The sequence below is a fragment of the Eubalaena glacialis genome, chromosome 18 (assembly GCF_028564815.1).
Source record: "Eubalaena glacialis isolate mEubGla1 chromosome 18, mEubGla1.1.hap2.+ XY, whole genome shotgun sequence".
Taxonomy (NCBI): Eukaryota; Metazoa; Chordata; class Mammalia; order Artiodactyla; family Balaenidae; genus Eubalaena; species Eubalaena glacialis.
The window spans coordinates 18,314,196-18,334,114 of NC_083733.1; the positions used below are offsets into that span (position 1 = coordinate 18,314,196).

Below are 19,919 nucleotides of genomic sequence, written 5' to 3' on the forward strand. Positions count from 1 at the left end.
TTAGCAGCAGTAGCAGCAGTAGCAGCAGGGCCCTGGTAGAGGGGAAGCTGAGGCTGCGGGAGCCAGAGGCTGCAGCTTGAGGGAGAGGCAGGAGGTGCTGTGACTGTGGGCTCAGGTGCTACGGACCAAGGCCAGGTGAAGAGCTTTCTTAGCAGACTCAGTTCCCTTTAAACTTCCCCATCCAGGGTCTGAGGCTTCAGGACACCCACGGCCTCACGCTTCAGAGCCTTGGTCTTAAACTCACACGTGCATCAGAATCACCTGGAAGGCCTGTTAGACAAGATTACAGGGTCCTGCTTGCGGAGTTCCTGATTCGGCAGGCGATGCTGACGCTGCTGGTCCAGGAACCGCGCTTGGGGTACCATTGCTTTAAAGAATCAGTCCCTCCTGCAGGAAGGACACATTGATTTCAACTTCAGCGACATTTTCAGCTTCACTTCGGATTCTTTTCTTCTGGTTCATTGCAAAGACAAATTTAAAACTTTGCTTTAACAAAGACGCACGTGGAATCCCTGCTGCCTCTTCATCCTTATTCCTGCATCTGTGCCCTGGTGTTGTCAGGAATGTTCCAATTTCATTGACATCCTGGGTGAGTTCTCTAATTTTCTGTCTGGCTTGATTTTGATGATGATCAGCAGTCATTTAAAAAAAATACAATGAAGCCATTCTTTAAAGGAGGAAGATCCGGGACTCAGAGGGTGACTGTGAGGATTTGTTTAAAGGAAGTAATTGAAGTTAAGAGCTGTTTGGGTCTAAAAAGTACTGAATAAATGGTAGCCGTTACCAATGAACACAGATAGCACTTACCATGTGCCAGATATTAATTCACTTAATCTCCATAAAAACTCCCCATTTTATACATGAAAAATCTTGAGGCAGGTAGAGGTTAAGGGACTTGTTGGGAAGGAGCGGAGCCGGATCCTCCCCAATCCCTGCCTTTCGACACAGAGCCCACAGCATAGGAGAGGAAATCTTCACGTACTGCACCACGTACGTGTGCGGCCACTGGTCCAGAAAAGACATCGCCTGCAAAGGGGTAAGCAAGTTAACGGTTCTCACACAGAGATAGCAGTTCTGAATCTGTAGGGAGGAGCGCAGAAGGTTTGCCCCTACCTGGGCCTGTAAACAGATCCTGAGCTTCCTCTACCATCAGGAGGAAGCTGGGGGGAAGCCTGCAGGACTAAAAGCATTTTCTCCCCCTTGCACAACTCTGAAAGTTCTAGAAAACCACTGAATTGTACACTTTAAATGGGTAAATGATATGGTGTGTGAATTATACGTCAATAAACTGCTATTAAAAAAAAAAAGAGTTCACTCCCCTGGCACCTCTGGGAAAAGTTCCTTTAATAAAAAAGTTCTAGTACATTTACAGCATTGTCATCACCCTTCCTCTACAGCAATCGATAGGGAAAGTAAAAAATAAAGGACCACCTAAACACGCTCGGTATAAAAACGCGGTAATCCACTCAAACAGGAGGCCTCGGGGCCCAGAGACCAGAGAGAAATGCAATGCGTGAGGGCACGTGAGCCAGCCAGCTCTGGCCTGGGCCTCTGGAGGACCCCAGGGGCGCCTGAGGACCTGGTTCTAACTTTTTGAAAATAGCATTTAAAAAAAAAAAAAAAAATCCAGATTGCAACAAGAGGCCTCTTTCTAAGGAGAAGGGTCCATTCCAGAGAGAACGTCAACATGCGGGAGTCAGAGGTGGTCCAGGCCCGGTACACAGGGCTGAGCATCTTACGGCAGGGGAGAGACTCCCGGAAATTCGGCAACCCTGGCCGAGGCTAAGAGGTTTTCACTGTTGAAATCAAACTGCCCGGGTCCCTCCATGCTGAAAGGCTTAGAAACCTGCCCCTTTAATGTCACGCCTCTTCCCTCCAAGTTGCTAAGGCTACTTCTCAACAAGCTCCGAAGTCCCTGGCCGAGGTGGGGATGGAGACCCCTTGGAGATGCAGCTGCGGGCCTGGTTGTTTAGGCCCCCGGCGCTGCAGGCAGGGAGGCCTAGTTGTCCTGGCCCCCGCCATACATGTCTGCCAGCTTCTTGAAGCGGCTGCCCCATTCGTTCAGATAGTCGTAGTCTTGGTCCTGGTCGGAAGCTGAGGAGGTAAGCGAGCTCAGGGAGGCGGCATCGGAGCCGCTGCCCTCATAGTCGAACACCAACAGGGAGTCATAGGGCGGGGCCGTGGGGTCCGTGTTGGCCGCCTTCAGGTTCTGGGGGACAGAGAGCAGGGGTTAGGAGCTGCGAGATCAGACACCTGGCAGCTGTGAGAGCCCCGGCAAGTTAACTGAGCCTGCATCTCTTCATCTGCGAAGCCAGCTCTCCCCTCCTTTAAGGTTTTGAAGGTTGAAAATGAAATAATGCACATAAATCCTCAGCACAGGGCCCAGCCTAGAGCGAGCGCTCAGTGTGACAGGGCAGCGGTTCAGGGTGGGGACTCTGAAATCAGACTGCACACACGATGTGTAAACGTAATCTCTCCACGCCATTTTTTCCCACCTCATCTCTAAAATGGGAAGGCTTCTTATAGTTTTAGAGGAATAAATGAATATACGTATATATAAAAGCACTTATTAGCATAGTACCTGGCATATAGTGGAACACTATTTCCTCATTTGTGAAATGAGGAAGACAACAGGATTCCTACTCTGCAGAGTTGATGCAGATAGGCATTAATTGAGACAGTATCTGCAAACTGTCCAACACAGATATTCCGGAAACTGTCTTCATCTAACTGGAGGGAAAATCTCCTGGTTATTTGGCTCCAAGGCAAAGTTGCCCTGAGCAACTTTTCCCAGACGCCTTTGTTTTTGCACAGGATTCTCAAATATGCTCAGGCTAAAGAACAGAGTCTGACCACCAGGCTATTTCTAGAAAGCAAGAAAGGTAAGAAGGATTCAAGCCAAAGTGAGGTATCCTGACCACCCATTGAACCCTGTGCCCACTGCTGCTTCCTTGAACTCCCCAAATCCATCCATCCTCCCCTCCCATCTCTCCCTCCTCCTTCTCTCCCTCGTATTAAAAACCTCCTTTTACTGACTGCTATCAAGGTACCAGGCTGTGCTAGGCTCATATCACTCATCTTCTATGTACCTAGGTTGTGGTTCTCACAACCCTGGCTATGTATCTGATTTCTTTGGGGAACTAAAAAAATATCAGAGCCTAAAAAAAATGAATGTCTGGGTCCCAGGCATTGATATTTTTCAAAATTCCTCAGATAAATCAAATATGTGACCAGAATTGAGAATATCAGAGACACTTAGCTATTAGCAACAATAGCTATCATTACCTAATACATGTTAGGTACCAGGCCAGCGGTTCCCAAACTTAAATTATCTGGGAATCTTTAAAAGAATTCTGAAGCCCCAGCCACATCCAGATCAATGAAATCACAATCTCAGGGGGGTGAGTCAGAGGCATCCGTTTTTGATGTTCCCTAGGAAATTCCCTGTGCTAGCACTGTTCCAAGTGATTATGCATCCAATCCCTAAAGCACCCTACGACAGAGGACACCAACTTTGCTCCAGATTGGAATCACCTGAGATCTTTAAAAATTCAAATCCAGGGAGTCTGGCTCCAGGGTTTTCTCCTAACAACCACTATATTTGTTGAATAAAGAAATAATTCCTAACCTATTCTTAACCGCTCTGAAACTTAGGGTTTTATGGAGGAACAGAAGCCCAGAAGTTACTCAGATATGCCAGAGGTCACACAGCAGGTTGGAGGTAGAATCAAGATTTGAACCCAGAGCCAAGACTCCAAGCCCGTCTGTGCTTGTGCTGCTGATGCTTGAATAAAGGGCTGCCCTAGGATGGCCCCCGATGCCTCACCTCGATGATGAAGTTGCCGATTTCATCTGGGTTGGCTGGCCGTGGACGGTATGTGGGTGTGGGGATGAAGGCTGGCGCCACATCGTTGCGGAGAACCAACTCAGGCCGGGCTTCCAGGCCCCGGTGGAGTTGGGTGATGTCATAGTCCTTCATGAAAGGGGAAGGTCACGGGATGGAGAAGGACCCTTCCACTCCCCCCGTTTACATTTCACCCTAGTTCCGTACCATTTGGATGTTCTGGTTCATGGGTAGGTCTTAGAAGACAGATAATGTCAGAGATCTCTGAAAGCCCTAGTTTCCAAACCCCCTCCTCCCCAGTTAAGCACAGGTTCAAGGTCGAGGTGGCTGGGGCCAAAGAGACTAGAGCCATGGACCAGACACCCTCTCAGAAGACGGATGCTTCAGACCGGGGTCTGGTTGACGCAGCTGACATGGTTAATTGGTTGACCCAACCATCCCTGCCAGTGGCTGTGGGGGCCATCCACCTCCCGACCCCCAGACCCCCCAGTGCCCCACCTGGTCCTCCTCGCCACCCCCCTCTTCGCCGTAGTAGAAGACGTTGTCACGGGTGTCGTCTTCTGGGAGCAGAAGGGGATCCTTGATCTTCCGTTTCTTTCTCACCAAAAACAGGAGCACCAGCAGGAGGACTGCAAGAGATGGGGAGTGTGAATATTCACCCCCCAACAACCACACGGCTGGCCAGCACCCGCAAACCCCCAGAGCCCCATCTAATTCTAGACCCCTCCACTCAGCAGCCAGAGCTTAACACACTTCAGTGGCCCCCTTGCACCTAGGAAATTCCCTGACTCCTCATCAAGGCTACAGGACTGGCCCCTGCCTGTCTCCAACCCTCCCTGCCACCCAAGTCTAGTCACATTAGCCTCCTCGGGGTTCCTCAGATATACCCAGCAGTCTCCCACTTCAGAACCCTCAACCAGGCTCGTGCCTCACCTGGAACACTCTCTATGCATATGCATGGCTCTCACCCTTGAGCTCTCAGCTTAAAATCACCTCCTCCTACTGGCATTCTGACTTCATTCCCCCACCTGTAATTCTGTATCATTTTACTATCAGTCTTCCCATATTGGTGGTAGTGGTCCTTAAGGAAATCCTCCTTTGTGGGGATGGGAATCTCCCAGCAGATGTTACTTTTCAACATGACTCTTTTTCAGTCACTAGGTGTCCTCTAATAGGCATAGACTTTAAGTTAAAAGCAAGACAGTGCAACTTTGATATAATGCAGTAATGTGAACTTAGGTGCAAATGCTATTTTGGAGTTTTAAGAGAAGGACTAGGTTTTAGTAATATGGTTTGAAAGGCTGACAGTCTATTTGGACACAGTGGGGACTGGCCAGCTAGTGCCTAGTTGCTCGCCTTACCCCCAGTTAATCCCATATGAGGAGGGTACCCCCTGGCCCTCTCTGTGGCTGTTTAATGTAAGAGGATACAGCTACTGTTAAGCTTTATCCCTTTTTTTGCCTACTGATGGAACCACTGTCTCCCTCTGGCCAGACAAAACTGACCTACCCTTCTTTGGGAGGCCATGGGTTCTCGGGATGCACACCCTTTGTGGGCTAGACTGTGACCCCTCCTTCACCTTTTCCTCCCCCTCTGGGTCTGGGGAAAGGCAGGAGGCAATCCGGACTTCTCACCTGCACCCAAAGCTTATATATCCAGCTGCCTACTGATACCTCCATTTGGACTCATCCCACGGTCCTTCCCAGACTGGTTAATGGAAGCTCCATGTCTCTACTTGTTCAGGCCTTGGAATCATAGATGGGTCTTTTCCTCATACCACATATGAATCTGAATTGATTCTACCTTGAAACATGACCACCTCTCACTCCGCCACCCTGGGTCTGAGTCACAACTACCATCTCACCCCTAGATTGTGGCAGTAGCTCCATATGGCAATCTGTCCCCACCCTTGGGGCCCTCTACAGTCTGTTCAGTAGGAATCCTATAAAATTCAAGTCAAATCACATTGCTCCTCTGCTCCAAACCCGATGACTTCCCATTTCAACCAGAGTGCTTACAATAACCTACAAGGCCCAACACACTGCTCCGCCACACCCATCACTTCTCTGACCTCATCTCATCTCATCTCTTACTCTTCTCCCTCTTGCTTTTTCCATCCCAGTCATTGCTGTTTCCACACACAAAGCACAGAGCTGCCTCAGGGCCTTTGCACTTGATGTTCCCTAGATATCTGCATGATTTGCTTGCTCACCTCTTTCAGGTCTTTACTCAAATATCCCCTTCTCTGTAAGGATACTTCTTGCCCACCCTACTTAAAATGGCAGACCTCCTCCCCCGACTTTCTTTTAATCCATAGCAACACCTATTTCTCTGCCAGATTATTTGTTGTCTGCTCTCTGCACTGGAAAGTAAGCTCCATGAAGGCAGGGACTGGTCTGTTTTGTTAAGTGTTGCACCCTCAGCGCCTAACACAGTGCTTGCTACACAGTATGATGACTAATTAAAGCTTGCTCTTGTATTCATATGTGATTGAATGCATGTTTTCTGTGTAAGGACAATTCAGAGAGTGAAAAAAGCAAATGTGATAGGTTCTACCTTTAGAGCAAAGAAATTAGTTTTTAACTAAACATTTCTGCTCACTAGATCAATGGCTCTCAAGCTCTAACATGCATCAGAATCCCCTGAAGGGCTTGTTAAAACACAGATTACCAGGTCCTACCCCTAAGCTGCTGAATCCGTAGGTCAGGAGTGGGCCAGAGAATTAGCCTTTCTAACAAATTCCTGGTGATGCTAATGCTGTTGGTTGGAGACCACGCCTTCAGAACCACCGCTCTAGCCACTAGACGATTTGACAGGAGGGTCGTGTCTGCTCCCCAATATATCCCCAAAGCCTGGCACCTTCCAGAACCTCCATAAACATCTATGGATCGAATGACACTCCCGGAATTAAGAGTATAAGGAACAGATGCGCAATGTTGATGGCCCTTTAGTCCTTGAAGTTCAGGGTAGAATCAGGTCTTCTAACTATCCTGTCCTCAGAAGGGGAAGGGTGCCAGCACTCACACAGCAGAGCCAGGACAGCACCCAGGATGGGGAGGAGGAAACTCCCCTTCCAGCGTTCGGGGCAGGTCTCCACATGGCCGTGGCAGTCGCACACGGTGGCCCTGATCACCGTCAGCTGTTCCTTGTTGCCGTGGTCGGACAGAGAAAGGTGCACGTTGTATGTATCTTGCTTCAGGAACTTCTTCAGGGACAAGGCCACTGTGTCTCCTGGAGTGGAGAGATAATTATTCATCTCAGGAGACCACAAATGGTGGGAACCGAACACACCATGACGGAGGTTTGAGGAGGCAGCCTCTGCATCTGGGCAACAGGAAGCAATATCCCCAAAGCACACTATACCCAGTGTTAAAAACTGATATTCAGCCAAAGCCAAATTTACCACTGTGGAAAGGATTATTTGGATAGAAGAATAAATTCATCACTTTATTTAAAATAAATCAATAATCACAGCATTTTTTAAATACGATGTTTTTAAAAAGTCATGGCATGCAGAGCCAATAATTTCTCAGTACCATTAGCTGCTAGATTGTTCCTTGCCACAAAACAAACAAACATTGTTCTTCCTAAAAGATAGCTAACCCAATCTTTTAATATTTACATTAACCGGCCACCTGTTTTCCTATTTGAAAGTTCACTACCATTTATTATTGCAGCATTTTGCTCTTGCAATAGTAAATATAATGTTTATACCTCAACTGTATGATAGAATTTCAGTATCTGAAACATGGATATTCTGAGTGAGCATCAATTATTAATAAATCCAAATGCATATGACTTGGTGATGTAACTGATGTTGTTAAGCAGATCAGAGAGGGTGCTAACCTGTGTTATCCCAGCATTAGTGACTGCACACAAGTTCAGAGATGCCGGCAGTGAGGCTGCAATGGGCACTGTGCTAACCAGCCTTCAAAGGCCCGGGGCGGGCAGCAGGCAGCCACAGAGCAGAAGCCAAGCCTCAGTGCGGCCTGCACAACGGGTACCACTCTGGGGAGGGTGTGCCGCACTCCTGGAGTGGGGAGGGGGGCTGTGTTTGTGGGTGAGAAATATAGGGTCAGAGGCCTCTCTGAAGAAAGGCCTTCAGTTTAGACCCAAGTTTCTCAAAGAGGGCACTATTAGCTTGGGTGGAACTATTCTTCATCATGAGGAACCTTCCCAAGCATTCAAGTCCTCACCACTAAGTGTCAGTAGTGTCCCCCCATCCCTGGGACATTCAAAAACAACCCCACGTTTCTAGCCCACCCACCCTCAGGCTTGCTGGCCTATTTCAGCAGTGACCTCAAGCCATTTTCAGTTCAAAGGCGATGCACGCTCGCTGGGCCCCTCTTAGTTAAAAGACCAGAAGGGAGAATTCACCCTGTTGCCATTCAGCAGCGGCAGGCAGAGAGAGTTCTGTAGGCTGAATGTTTGGTCTACCAAGTGGAGAGGCCAACATGGGGTCTTTCACCCAAACATCCCTCCCGCTATCCCGTTCCCACACTGGAGGGCTGAGTTCTCAGCTGATGATGGTGCTGGTGGCGGTGTCAGTGACTAAACTGACACTTACTATGTGCCAAGCCCAACTCTGACCTCCACCCCAACTTTAAGAGGCAGGTTCTCTTATCCTCATTTTACAAATGCAGACATTGAAGCTTAGGGAGGTCAAGTAAGCAGCCCAAGGTCACACAGGTGTAGAGTTTGGATTAACTCCTCTGAAAAAAAAACACGGTCAGATAGAACAACTAAGTCAAAATCAAGAACCAGGTATCAATGCTAGTATCAGGTGTTGGTACCACTGAGCTTTGGGCATAATGCTCACACTTGACAGAGCCAGATCTGTGATTGTTTGAGAAACAGTGGTGGTGAAGATGGCCACTGGCATCTACCGAGCACTGATATACCAGACAGGATGCCTTTCAGGCACTCATTTAATCTTCACAGTGATTGTATGGAGGTAGGTACAATTAAGGCAGCATTCTACAAGTAGGGAAACTGCAGAACAGTGAGGTTCAGTAACTTGCCCACAATCACAAACCTGTTAAATGGAAGGGTTGGATCTTGAACCAAGGCATTCTGGCTCCAGAGTCTACACTTTGTAAATGATACAGTCAGGGAGGGGAAAAATTGGCTTCTAGGCCACAAGGGGGTGACAGGAGACCAACTTGGGTTCCCTCAAGGAAAGGTGCTGGATATACATCCCCAAATCACAGGAATCATAAAAATGAGACAATATGTGTGTCTGAAGCAGGTCTCCCCAGTCCTTTCTGGGCGGGGCTCAGCAGCAGTAATAGGTACCAGGCATTTCATTACTTCACGGCAGAACCTGAATGTTCTGGCTCCCCATTCCCCTCCTGGGGGACTCTAGCCCCAAGAGGAAGAGGAAGATGCTTTAAACCAGAGTGAGCAGGGTTTCTCCAGGGGCATTATTGGCACTTGGGCCTGGATGCATCTTTCTCACACACCTGGGTCCTTGCCCACTTGATGCCAGCAAGTCCCCTCTCCAGTCCTGTGACAACTGAAAATCCACTGAAGGCAGAGGAGCCCCAGGAGGATGGGAAAGAGGAAGGACAGGGAGGTGGCTGGGAGCAGGATGTGGGGGTGAGGGACCCCAGCTTCAATTTCTGCTCCACTGCTTATCCACACTGTGCCCTTGGGCACACTATTTAACCTCTCTGAGCCTCACTCTCATCTGTAAATGGGGATAAAAATACTGACCACAGAGGATGGTAGAAATATTAAATATGGAAAAGTACAAAAAGCATCTTGCATATCGCCAGGGTTTGATAAATGGTAAGCTGCAAAGCATCCTGGTATGGCAGACTGCCTGCATTCCAATCCTGGGGCCGTCAGTTTCTAACCATAATGCCCTTGGCAAGATATTTAAGCTTCTGTAAGCCTTGGTTTCCCCATCTGTAAAATGGGTGCACATGCATGTATGTGTGAGATAACAGTACCTTCTTTACAGGGTTGTTGTGAGGATTAAGTAGCCGAATCTATGTAAAGCGTCTGAAGCGCACATAGCACACAGCAAGCACGCTCAGGCATGTTAGCTGTTATCACCGTGCTGGAGTTCTGACTCCCTCATTATGTGAGAGGGAGAAAGGCACATCCCATCTCTCTGGGCCTGTTTTTCCAATTGTATAGGCAGGTGATTGAGCTAGAATGGTCTTTAAGGGTTCCTGTGGAATTCCAAAGGCTTACACTAAGTTAATAAGCAGCATTTAACTGACATTCTTGAGGAGACTGGTAATTCGGTGACCCACAAGACACTGGGGCAGGAAGGTGTGCTGGGTCTTGGTAGGGGGCAGACACCCATCTGCCACCACCACTGAGTTACCTTTCTCATTGACCTCTGCCGTCCAGTAGATGTCCGAGTCGTGTGTGAGCCAGGCCCGGAAAGGGGAGGTGTGGGGGGACAGGTCCTTGTCTGTGATGTTCAGCACCTGAGGCAAAGGGCTTTGGTTGCAGATGGTGATCTGACGGGGCTCAGGGACCGGGCCATGGTCATTGACATCCATCAGTGTTAGCAGGAGGGTCCCCGTGCCAGTGGTGGGAGGGCTCCCTGTTCATAATCACACACATGATCTCTTTTCAGCATCTGCCCTTGGTTGGGTTGATGAATCAGTGTTAAGCTCCCCCAGGACCTACCCAATCAGCCTCAGGAGGGTCCTATTTACTGTCTAACTGTAACCTTTCAAGAGCCTCTGTACACTAGCTTCATTATAGATCAAACCAGTGATGGCAAATGCATGGCATACATACCATCATTCTCATTTTGTGTCCATGGCAGACATTACTAACTGATCACAGCGCAGTTGCAGCCACTTCATCCAGACAGCCACTACCAATCTATTACAAAGAGAAACCTATTGGCCACTTCAGGGCTGATGCAGTGTTTGCTGATCAGCTTCAGGGAAGTTTTGCTTCCCAGCCCTGCAGTAACCTCTCGCCTGCCTCCAGGCCTTGGTTCAGTATGTGTCAGATAGAGATGGTAGGGCTTCCCTGGTGGTGCAGTGGTTGAGAATCTGCCTGCCAATGCAGGGGACACGGGTTCGAGCCCTGGTCTGGGAAGATCCCACATGCCGCGGAGCGACTAGGCCCGTGAGCCACAATTGCTGAGCCTGCGCGTCTGGAGCCTGTGCTCCGCAACAAGAGAGGCCGCAATAGTGAGAGGCCCGCGCACCGCGATGAAGAGTGGCCCCCACTTGCCGCAACTAGAGAAAGCCCTCGCACAGAAACAAAGACCCAACACAGCCATAAATAAATAAATAAATAAAATTAAAAAAAGAAAACAAAAAAAACCCCTTAATCTTTAAAAAAACAAAAAAAATAGAGATGGTAGTTACATCATCACCCCCAATCCTGTCATGGTGTGACATCACTAATCAATCATGACACTTTCCAGGCAGCCCCTTTCAATCATTCACAAGGGGAAACCAACAGGCCAATTCAGGGCTCAGTGAAACACAAACTTAGGCTGAAAGGAGTCTTCAGGATACCTCCTAACTCCTGGGTCTTAGGGAAGTTGAAACCAGTCAACCCTAGGACCACCCTTTAAAAGACCCCTCTGAGAGACCCCTTTGACCTCCCAGCTAGGATTGCTGACACCGCTTCCCCACACCACACTCTGTCTGTGGAGGGGACATGCTATGTCCTTGGCTCCAAAGGTGCTCATGTGGAGGGGCTGGGAGGAAGCTCTCACCATCGTCCGTGGCCAAGACCATGACTTCGTAGATGTTGGTCTTCACAAACTGCTCATCCTCACGGTCCAAGACCCCTGCAGCAGTGACCTGCCCACTGGCTGGGTCCATTGCTAGCCACCCTGCCGGGTCTCTCAGGATGTGGTAGCTGGAGCAGAAAAGTTGAGAAGAATCACACTCAGAATACTTAGAGTTCTGGAGTCATCATTCAAAGCCTCCTCATGCCAACTGGCAGAGGGTTTCATAGGACTCAGGGCTCCTAAGCAGGATTACGTGCAAAATGCATCTCACCCCCAAATGGGAGCCTGAGCAGAAGGTGGGGGGCCCAGCAGGGACACATGAGAGGGAGCAGGAACACCTGTCCCCTGGACTTCAGCCATATGGAGGGTAGGAAGGGAAGGCCCTGTACAGGGGTGACGTTCAAAATATTTAATAGTCTTTATGGCAATTAGAACAAATTCTGGCCATAATAAACAACCCATCCAACAGTACCCATGCATTTAGCTGAATTTAAGCCCAGCTCCTATGTACCTGATCTTCTGACTCCCCTTGTCCGGGTCCTGCGCGGTGTAGGTGCAGACAGGCTCGCCGACGGAGATGCCCTCCTGGACCTCGATGACTTTGGAGGGTGGGACGAACACGGGCGGCTCATTCACATCCTCCACGTGGACCACTACGGTGGCCGTGGAGGTTGGGAGCTTCACCACAAAGGGAGCCTCGTTGATCACTTCAACGTACAGGGTGTGCTGGGTTTTGGCCTCGAAATCCAAGCCCTGGGACAGAACAGGAAGGAGGACCTGAGCCGCGAGTTTGTGAGGAGGCCCCATGCAGTGCTGTGATGCCAGAAGGAAAGGGCCCACAACGAGGGGCTGGAGGCTCCCACCAGTAACAATACTGCCCCTTCCCTACCCCATAGAGCCTCCTGCATTTCCTGAGTGGACATCCAGCAGGGCCTCTCAGACCACCACCCCAAAGGCAACTAGACTAGTAAGCCCTAAGCCGAGAACTGGTTCCCTATGGGGTGATGACACCCCCTAGGGGGTGTTGTAGAAACTTGGAGGAGGCATTTTTAGGTGTCCTAATGACTGGGGATGCCACTGGCATTTACAGGCTGGGGCAGGGGCACAAAGAACTGTCCCATATCCCATGTGACTTGCCAATATCCCCTTGGACATTCATGTATTTATGGGTGTGATGTTCTGTTTATATTTATAGTCTAGAATGTGTTTTACATACAAACCGAGTTTTTGGCGTGGTTTTAATTTATACTGAATTTTCCAGGAATGCAACTTCTGAGGGGAGCTCGTAATTTGATTTGTTCAGGCATTTCCCAAAGTTGTTTATTTGTTGTTCTGGAAAAACATCAATACCACTCGTGATATGAGTCACTAGAGCGACATATAGTATCTACTACATCTGGACGATGCGCAAGAAACTGACCACTTCATTATGTTTTCTAGTGTACTTGTGCCCAAAGGTTTACCTATGGAAATATTTTATAATCAGTAACTTTTCCTGTAAAATTCTCCTTTATTTTACAGTTAGGGCATTCCATTTTTCTAGAAATTACATAAGTTAGAAAAGTTATATTATAAATGAAATTCATTTCACAGTGTGAAAGGGTTGTTACAAAGTTTTGGTTGCCAGGAGGGGACAGCCTTTAAAGTATTATATAAAGCCCTGCTTCTCAAACTGGGCCATTCTTCATAATAAACCAGGAGGTAAAAGAAATCAAAGAAAGATTGGACCCATCTTCTTGAAGCATCAATTTTATTAAAAGACTTTTTGAGAGGCAAGGGTATGCCTAACTACGAAGTAATTTAAAACATTTTACTATCCAAACACCTAGATGTGAATTATGGATTGAATCCAAAATTAGCAAGAATTCCAATAAAACAGAGACCCTCTGTGTAAGACTGATTGGAAGCAGCCACTGGACACTGGGATCTGGGAGGAGGGGCCCCACTGATCTGCCTCAATTAGATCAGCAACTGTGTTTTATGAATCTGTTTTATGAATTGGGTCCCTGGGTAAGGTTTAGTTTGAACAAAGGAATTCCTCAACCCAAGAGGAATGGGAGAGTGTTGCAAGCCACTGGCCTGGTACACTCCCTGGTGAGTGGTCCAAGGTATGTCTCCCAAGGCAGGTGGTACCCCCTAGTCCTGGAGGCTGCAGACCTGACTGTCCCAGGTGTGGCCCTTGTACAAAGCCCAAACCAACCCACCTTCTTGGTTGTCAGGATACCCTGGTTGCTCTCAGGGTGGGTGGTGACGGTAAAATGGTCCCCGTTGTCACCTTCCACAATGCGATAGGTAGCCTGCCATGCCGGTGAGTTGGGGGCATCCAGATCGGTCACAGTCAGCCTCTGCAGCTCGTGGCCCACTGCGTTCTCAGGCACACGGGCCTCATACTGTCAGCGTGGAAAGCACAGCACAGTCAGAGCGGAGAGACTGACCACCTTGAGAGGCTGTTCCACTCTTCACCAGCTGTGAATCCTCCATCCAACTCCAGGGGCGCCCCATGCCGCTCGCCCTTTCTGGGACCGCCCAACCCACTTATTGGGGTTTCAGGGCACGCATGGATGCAGAACATCCCAAGAGTCAGCCTCACAGCTGCTGGGACAGACCACAGCAATCTTGGGCCTGCTTTCCCTCCACCCAGGGGCCTGACGCTCCAGGAATCTCACTGATCTGGGTGCCCAAGGCCTCGCCATTGAGTAGTCACCTATATCTAGCTGAGATCAGAAAGGCATAAGGAAGGTGGCAAGAAGGGCTAGGTGTCTGATTGCTCTGGGGCACTGACCAGGAACTTTTTTGGAAATTCTGGAACAGGTGGCAAAGATAGGGAAATCAGCTGTTGAGAACAAATTTTTAATCAGGCCTAAACAATGCTTAGCAGTCAGAGTTACCTACAGATGGAAGGGGGTGGGTGTCACCTTGACTGGCACTGAGTCCTCTGTCACGTGAGGTGTACAAGCATTCACTGGGGGAATGTGGGCAGGTATAGGTGTGAGGTAAATTAGGACTTTCCATATCAACAAAGATTTTCATATTGAGCACTTGTGTACCTGGGATTGTGTTAAGAACTGTACATAGATTATTTCATTTAAAACTCAGAAAAATGCAGCAGGAGACAATGGAGCATCATCTCCATTTCACAGATTAGGAAATAGGGTACAGAGAGGTTAGGTAGTTCACCTCAGGTCACACAGCTCACAAGTGCTGGGACTGGGACTTGAAGCAATGTAGGCTGGTTCCGGAGTTTCATCAGAAAGGAGAAACTTAGTCCTTCATCATCTGACGAGGGAAGAAGGAAGGAAGGGGCATTACCTTCTGGGGCTCAAACACAGGAGCGTTGTCATTGGCATCGAGGATTTCCACTACGGCCATAGCCGTGGTGCTGGAGCCATCCCCGTTCATGTCCGTAGCCTGGATGGTCAGTGTGTACTCAGGGACTCTCTGGGGAGAAAAGGAGAGTGGAAGTGGAAGGCCACTGCGCGTTGGGCACAGCCTTGGGTGTACGTGGAGGGAAGGGGAATGTTCCTCCCTCTCAGTGTTCTCTTGATTCCTGACCCACTGCTCACCCACTGCAGGAAAGACCAGAAGCAAAGGGTGGAGGGGGAGGGGAACTGTGGATCCAAACGGTTCTCCTGGGCCTGTCGTGGGATGAAGCCTGGGCATTGCTTCCTAACCATGGGTGGATGCAGAATGGGAGCTTTGAGCGTGGATTTGGGCAAAGGTATTAATTAGGGAACAGGAGGCAACTCCAATATCCATGGAGCTAATTCTGCTTGTGGCACACACGGGACAAATCTGGGCAATGTGTGTGCTAAGTGAGCCATTCCGAGAGGAAATGAGAAAACCTGCAGAAAGTATTAAACGTCTGCGTTTTACAGCTGCCTCCTCAGCCTTAACGAGATGGTTTGGCAACGTGCCACTGGCCCAAGGGAGCTGCAGGACATCAACGTGGGACATAGCAGCAGCCATTCCCAGCTGACTTGGGTCCCCACTGCTCTGCCCTGGGCTTTGGGGGCAGAGGCTTCCGCTCTGAGTGTCAGACCCCAGCCTGGGCTAGCCTGGGCAGGCAGCACCTTCCCGAAGGGCCACTTACCTCCCGGTCCAGGCCACTGGAGACGACGCTGATGGTGCCTGTGCTCCGGTGGACCGTGAACATGAGGTCCTGTGGCTCTTGACTATGGATGGAATAAGCAACCACCCCGTTGTAGGTGTTGATGGCATCGTCCTCATCCGTGGCTGTCACCTGCATCACAGAAGTGCCTGGAGGGGAGAAGGGCTGATGAGTGAGCAACCTTCCCTTCCGGCTCCGATTCCAGCCTTGCCCACTTCTGGAACTCCGAGAGGCTCCACCCTGCTCGCTGGCTTGGCCCCACATTCCACTCGTGGCAGAGATTGCTAATTGGTGCCCATTTCCCATTCTCCCCTTCCTTCTTAGAAACATAATCCTCATAATCATTCTAGGCTGAGCACAAGCCCACCGGGAACCAAGACTATTTCGCTTCTTGCAGCTAGCTGTGGCCACGAGACTGAAATCTGACGAATGGGATATACAGCTTTGGGGGAAGCGTTTTTCTGAATTAAGGGGCTTATTCGTCCCACCCCTTCCCTCCTTCCGGATGTAATGGCCAGGGCTCCAGCAGCAACCATGAGGTAATCTTGGGAATAAAGCCAAAACAGCAGAGCAACGAGATGGAAGGAGCCTAGTTCCCCCACACGTTAAAGCACCATTCCAGCCTGGCTTGACCACCTCTAGGCTTCCTGAATACAAAGGGGGAAAAGGTTCCATATTGTTGAAGGTACTGTTTTTCTTCTGGAAATGTCTGTTATTGGCAGCCTAACCAACTCACATTTCTCTGTAATTCTCCACAACTCAGAGACAAAGGGAGAAGAGGAGCCCTCCTCACCAGCACCTGTCTTTGAGGTCATTAATGTCACCTATTTCTCTAGTCTTTTGCCAGCCCCTCTCACCCTCTTCCCCAGCCTGACAATTCATTTTCTGCTCTCTGTAAACCACATTCTAACACCTCTCAGCCTTTGCCACCCTCCTTGCAGCTGCCATTTCCCCAAAGAACCTCATTTCAGGTGCTTCATATCACACAGCAGTAGGCATGTGTTATTTCTAATCTTCACAGTTCTTTACGGTTGATATTATCCCCATTTTCAGGTGTGAAGATTGAGGCTCAGAGGTCAAGACCTTGCCCAGGGTTACAGCAGATAAAGAGACAAAATCCAGATTCAAATATAGGTCTCTGCAGCTCCAAAGCTGCAGCTGGTTGATCATCTGAAGCTTCTGGGAAATTTTCAAATACACAGATTCTGGGGCTCTACTCCAGGATCATTCTTATTCAGGGATCTTGGGATGGAGTGGGGGAATCTGGACTTTTAAGAAGATCCCAGGTGATCTGGGGCACAGCCCAGGAAATCAGGTATGAAGGGTTCTTCCAGCCTTTAAGAGTCTGGGCTGATTCCAGAAGTGGACCCAAGGCCAGGTCTGGGCCCAGCAGACCTCTATAGCTGTGCCCTCCCCAGTCCTCTTACCGGGTAGTACCCCTTCCAAGACGCTCCCTCTGAAGACATCCTGGGTGAACTTGGGCTTGTGGTCATTCTGGTCTGTTACAATGATGGAGATGTTCATGGGCTCTTCCACGGAGGCACCGTTCTCCGACACAGCGTGGCCAAAGAGCTGTAGGTACACAGGCCTGGGGTCAGCCTGGCACTACCCTCCCTGGGGCCCTGCTTCTCGTTGGATGCTAAAGGCTACTTGCCTCATACTCGGCAATTTTCTCCCGGTCCAGTGGTTTATTCAGTAGCAGCCAGCCTGTTTCCTTCTCTATGGTGAAGACACCCTCAGGGGGGCTGTCTGCCCCAGGCCCCGTGATGCTGTAGAAAATCTTGGTGCCTCTGTCTTTATTAGATTTGAGCTGGAAGCAAAAGAAATGGTAGCTGACAAAGTGACAAATATCTCATTATTGTAGCAAAGAACCCTCTGTGGGGAGGGGTGGAGAGGCACTGCCTGATTAGAAACTGCTCCCATCAGAGAGTTTCCCTCTGCGGGCCCCAGGGCTCAGCAGCAAGAAACCTCATATTCAGGCCTTCGAATGAGAGTCCCTGAAGACACCAATGACTCCCAGGGAGAAGGCACGGTCATACCTGATGCAGCTTCTGGGGGAAGGGACCCTTGCCATTCTCAGGGACAGATATTGGCGGGACCACCCAATCTCTCTTGCGTCTTCGCAAGATACGTTTGGATGGGGAGATCTTCAGTGCTTTCCTTTCCTGCAAGGAGAGAAGACCCCTTAACCCAGGTGTGCAAACAACTGGAACATACCCAACATCCTCTCACCTACAGGGGCTCAGGGCAAGGATAGAGGCCCAGATGGGTTTACTGTAAAAGAAAATTTGGAAATAATCTAAGTGTTCACTTACAGAGAAGGCCCAATTAAATACACTATAATACATCCATCTAGTGGAAATTGTATACAGCTTGAAAAATGAAGAATGTCTCTCTGTGCTGACATGGAAAGATCTTTGATATATATCCATACTTAAGTGAAAAAGAACAAGGTATGGAACAGCTTAATGTAGTTTAGTATTTTATTTAACAAACACTTACATAGGGCTTAATATGTGCCAGGCACTGTTCCACCTTTTGTGTAAAAGGGTGGGAAAATAAGGCATATATTCACATCTGCTTACATACAGACAAAGTCTGGGGGATACTAGAAGCTTATAACGGTGGTTATCTGTGAGAAGGGGATAGGCAGTGTACGGATGTATTTTTCAGTGCAAAAAGAAGGTGCAGACATGTGAATAGTATGTTAGTTTTGCATAAAAGAGGACGGAAAAGTTTATTTTATACCTATATATAATATATATAAATATATTTAATATATAGAACAAATACATAAATTAGAAGGAAAGAAACTGGTAACAGGGTTACCTGTGTCTTCTCTTGGAGGGGTAGAGAGGGCATTAGACAGATGGGGAGAAAAAAGGGAAGGTTATTCTATAACTTTTTAATATTTAAAATTTTGAACCATGTGGATATATTAGCTGTTCAAAAAATTAAATTAAACAAAACAAAGAAATGTGGCCAAGAGCCTCAGGTCCATCTTCCCAAAGGTTCATGAGATTGGCAGTCCTGTGTTGGGATCGCCTTCACTTGCGGTTTACCGGCATGATATGGGAAAGAAGGAAAGGGAGGTGGGACAGGGAATTCAAGGGAGGAAGGGCACTGGGCCATTACTCACAAAGCAGTCTGGGCCCTCCTGGCCTGACTCTGGCGGCCCCTACTGGGCAGCTGCAAGCACTACCCTGCTTAGATCGGTACCCACGCGCACAGCTATGGGCAACTGAGGTCTAACCCTGCGTCCTCTGCAGGGGTAACATGGCTCACAACAGCCACGGCAACCTCGGCCTCCTGGCCAGCAGCAAGCTGGGCATGCACAGAGAATGTCTTTCTTCTCTCCTGAAGGTAGACATGGTGTTTTACCTGGACTGTTTTGTTGTTCAGAACAGTGAAGTCATCATCAGTCAGCAGGGCCGACTCTTGCCAAGGGCACTCCGTGAAAACTACTGTGGGGAAGGGAGGAAAAGAGTATTAGGAAGGAGGGGCTTCTGGAAGATACCCCATGGGAGCCAAGACCTGACAACAGCCCCCTGACTGGATCAAGGACTATTCCAAGCCACTGCAGAAGGAGACTTGGCTTACTTCCTCTGACCAGCAATGTGATCAAATATGAGTTTCAGATGGGCTTCTGACTTTGGTCTCAAGAGGGCGGATCACTTCGTGGTCTGTGGGCCGAAGAACCAAAGTCATAGATATTCAGCGACATTAGCCCCATGGAGTCTCACGAGACATAGAGTTGAGCCAAGGTCATAGCTGGAGGCAGAAGATTTTAAGCATTTCCGAAGGCTATGAGTCTACATATGCGTTGTATGCATCCTGCTACACCGTTACCCACACAGATCATTCTGGATAACCTCGGGTTGTTTCAGTCTGTCATGCTCCTTCTGAATCCTCCCTGCTTGGCCGCCCTTTAAACAAGCACTCTGAGTTAATAACTACCATTCGCTAATCCAGAGACTGGGCCCATTTCATCTTTACAACTATGCTGCCAAGGTAGGCATTAGCTCCTTTACAAAGATGAGAAAACTGAGGTTCAGAAGCCAGGTCAGCCTGACTCCAAGGCATACGCTAGAGAGTATTCACAACCAATGTTCTTACCCACCCTTCCTTGTGGCCAAAGCATGGAGTCAGGAAACCTGCCAGGGGCTACAACTGGGCCCATCGGCAACATGCCCTGACGCAGGGGTTCCCTTAACGCTGGCCCAGACACCAGCACTCATCAGTTTACT

The 19,919-nt window shown here is 48.9% G+C and overlaps 1 protein-coding gene across 3 annotated transcripts in view; it reads right to left on the reverse strand.

Moving 5' to 3' along the window:
• Positions 1–1,327: 1,327 nt before the first annotated feature.
• CDH3 (cadherin 3) overlaps positions 1,328–19,919 on the reverse strand; it is a 111,240-nt gene continuing 92,648 nt past the window's right edge. For all 3 annotated transcript variants that reach the window (XM_061174013.1, XM_061174012.1, XM_061174011.1), the window contains 14 exons: positions 19,054–19,136; positions 17,712–17,837; positions 17,327–17,482; positions 17,100–17,244; positions 15,655–15,821; positions 14,874–15,002; positions 13,769–13,954; positions 12,076–12,317; positions 11,547–11,692; positions 10,182–10,406; positions 6,869–7,075; positions 4,343–4,473; positions 3,827–3,973; positions 1,328–2,209 (listed from right to left, as the gene is read on the reverse strand). In XM_061174013.1, coding sequence (XP_061029996.1) covers positions 2,000–2,209; positions 3,827–3,973; positions 4,343–4,473; positions 6,869–7,075; positions 10,182–10,406; positions 11,547–11,692; positions 12,076–12,317; positions 13,769–13,954; positions 14,874–15,002; positions 15,655–15,821; positions 17,100–17,244; positions 17,327–17,482; positions 17,712–17,837; positions 19,054–19,136 — 2,300 coding nt within the window. In that variant the 3' untranslated portion in view covers positions 1,328–1,999. The remainder of the gene's footprint in view (positions 2,210–3,826; positions 3,974–4,342; positions 4,474–6,868; positions 7,076–10,181; positions 10,407–11,546; positions 11,693–12,075; positions 12,318–13,768; positions 13,955–14,873; positions 15,003–15,654; positions 15,822–17,099; positions 17,245–17,326; positions 17,483–17,711; positions 17,838–19,053; positions 19,137–19,919) is intronic.